This window comes from Ipomoea nil, unplaced genomic scaffold (genome assembly GCF_001879475.1).
Source record: "Ipomoea nil cultivar Tokyo-kokei standard unplaced genomic scaffold, Asagao_1.1 scaffold3065, whole genome shotgun sequence".
Classification (NCBI taxonomy): Eukaryota; Viridiplantae; Streptophyta; class Magnoliopsida; order Solanales; family Convolvulaceae; genus Ipomoea; species Ipomoea nil.
Genome location: NW_017619493.1, coordinates 590,857 through 593,357, shown reverse-complemented (window position 1 = coordinate 593,357; position 2,501 = coordinate 590,857). Strand labels below are relative to the sequence as shown.

The following is a 2,501-nucleotide window of genomic DNA, read 5'->3' as shown; positions in this document are numbered from 1 at the left end:
CACCATTCCTAACCTCCCACTTATTACCCCATCTTATTACCCCATTATTATTATTATTGTCCATAACCCCCTAATTATCACCCATCACTACCCTACTAAATGTCCAACGGACACTTTTGGGATGGGCTAGCTATAAAAAGGAGGGGAAGACAAGAAGAAAGGGGCATCCACTCATTCATCTATACATGGGAGGACTCTCCCAAATATTATCCTCTCACTCACCATCCTTTCTCTCATAGAATACTACACCACTCTCCCAAGAGAAGGCAATTTCACATACACAACAAGAAGGTTATCAAGAAGACTCCATTCTACCAAAAGAAGCATACTCCTCTATATACAAAATAGCCATACAACATGTACAAAGACACCTACGAAATACATAGTGGAATTAGGTTTGACACCGCCCAAAAAGGCCCGTGGTTTTCACCTTTCGGTTTCCACGTAAAAATCATCGAGTCATATTTCTTCTATTTTAGTAGCCTTATTATGAAAGGTGTATCCTCCAGCCAAAGGTTGTGTTGGACCTCCTTGGGCCCGAAAACCCAAAAACCAACAAACCTATTTAACATCATCTCAAAATAAATAATTGTAAATAAAATCTTTTTTTTTCTGAATTAGTTACGTCAAATTTTCTTTCGTTGTAACAACTTATTTTAGTGAAAAAATAAATATTAAACAAATCAGTAAAAAATATAAAATAAAAAAAATAAAAAATAAAAAAAAAAACCTAATGTGTCATGCCATTTTTCTGACAATTTTCTTTTTCCATTTCTTGCGTTTCATTTTATAATTTATAATGATTTACATATCCTACGCTAGGACGTCGCCGCCGCTATTCTCACGAGTCACGATAACACAATAACCCGGTTCTAAATCCGGGTTGACCCGTGCTATACAGCGGGTAAAGACTCGGGCCTCCACGAGAACTCCGCAAAATCTGACGGTTCCGAGAAATCAAAGAGGCCATCGACGGTCACAAATTCACCGCCATTGTTACCACCGTAATTGTCTCCTTCTGTTATCCCGTCGATACCGAGGTGGAACGAGTCGTAACTCGTCAACTCGCCCTCATACCCCATCAGGTTATCCAACACCGAGGCGCCGCCGGCCGGCAAATCGGCCGCATCATCGTTAGTGCCTTGTTTTTCCGGGGAAGGTACGGTGGGAGGGAGGCCAAGTTCGTCGTCTGAGGCCTCCAGAAGGAAGCCGAGATCCGGTTGGGACTCGCCGGAATGTGATGACGCCAGGTCGACGACGGCCTGCTCCGCCGGCGCGGGATGGAGAATTTCTTCTTCGAAACTTCTGATAACCGAGTCGAGATCCTGAATAACCGGGTCACGCTCCGTCAGCGCGTCCGGCTCATCTAAGATATCCAGAATATCATCTCCGAATTGCAAGACCACCGGTGAGTCCAAATTGAACTCGTCCGAGTTAGCCGCCGATTCCACCTCGACCCGTTCCGACTCACCGGAGTGTAGCCCCTCCGAGTTGACTCGCTCCGAGCCAGATGAGTTGACCCGCGAGTCAGCCTTCGTGTCAACTCGCTTGGGCTCGGGCGAGACCGAGTCCAATTCCGACTCATCCCGGACTCGCTTATTGCACCCTTCCATGAGAAACAAACACCAGATTTCGTTTGGGGGCAGAGAAACGAGAATAGCTTATCCCTCGCCGGGACAGAAATATTCTCAAAAAATGTGTGAACAGAAGAATAAGAGAAGGGGTATAAAAGTACAACGTTGGATGGGAGATGCGAAAAGCAGGCTTGTAGATTACTAGGTTTTTGTTTTTCTAACCCTCTAGAGAGAGAAACAAGGAAAGTAGGGAAATGACTGAATTAGCCCTGAGGGCAGTAGTGAGAGAAAAAAGAATGGTTGGAGTGTTGAGAGAGTGTGAAGGCAAATAGGGGGGTAGATGGCTTATATAGTAGGAAAGGGGGAAGGGGATGAGAAATTGACAATGGCATTTCTTGTGAGAGAGAAAGGAACAAAGGCTGACGTTGTTGGTTGTTGGTTGAGGTTGAGAAAATTAGGAGAGAGAGAGAGAGAGAGAAAAAGTGATGGCAAAACATTTTTAAAAGAAAAAAAAAAAGAGAGAGAGAGAGAGAGAGCGGTGTTGGATAGAGGTTGAAACGGATGGAAATAGTACGACTAACCCGGTATTATTTTACATTAAATTTGTTTAGTGAATCAAAATTTTAATATTTATTTTTAACAATGAGTGGGGTTCAATTCATGTCACGAATATTAAAAATTGAGTTTGAATTAGTTTTTTTATACATAAAAATGTATAGTTTGGTGTTAAATATTAAAGCTATATTGGTTGGTTAGCTCGATTGACGTTATTATGTGTTTGGGACAATTTAATAAAGTTCAAGATATAAAATGGCAAATGAGAAAACTTGAGTTATTAAAACAAATTAATAAAAATAAAATAAATTGTTCTACCCAACAATTTGTACATTTCTTTATATAAATAATTGCCATATCTAATACAGAAAT

The 2,501-nt window shown here is 41.3% G+C and overlaps 1 protein-coding gene across 2 annotated transcripts; it reads right to left on the bottom strand.

Annotated features, from left to right (window-relative positions):
• Positions 1–721: 721 nt before the first annotated feature.
• LOC109164504 lies at positions 722–2,016 on the bottom strand. Of its 2 annotated transcripts, none has more exons than XM_019313022.1 (2): positions 1,741–2,016; positions 722–1,701 (listed from the first exon to the last, which is right to left on the bottom strand). In XM_019313022.1, the coding sequence occupies exon 2, from the start codon at positions 1,611–1,613 to the stop codon at positions 894–896; it is 720 nt and encodes a 239-aa protein (XP_019168567.1). In that variant the 5' UTR covers positions 1,614–1,701; positions 1,741–2,016; the 3' UTR covers positions 722–893. The 2 variants fall into 2 exon arrangements, with proteins under 2 accessions (XP_019168567.1, XP_019168569.1); XM_019313024.1 differs by having other exon boundaries at positions 722–1,702; positions 1,752–2,016.
• Between the last annotated feature and the right edge of the window lie 485 nt (positions 2,017–2,501).

Excerpts from the sequence above, each read along its gene's own strand:
- LOC109164504 (XM_019313022.1), bottom strand. The coding sequence starts at position 1,613 with ATGGAAGGGTGCAATAAGCGAGTCCGGGATGAGTCGGAATTGGACTCG.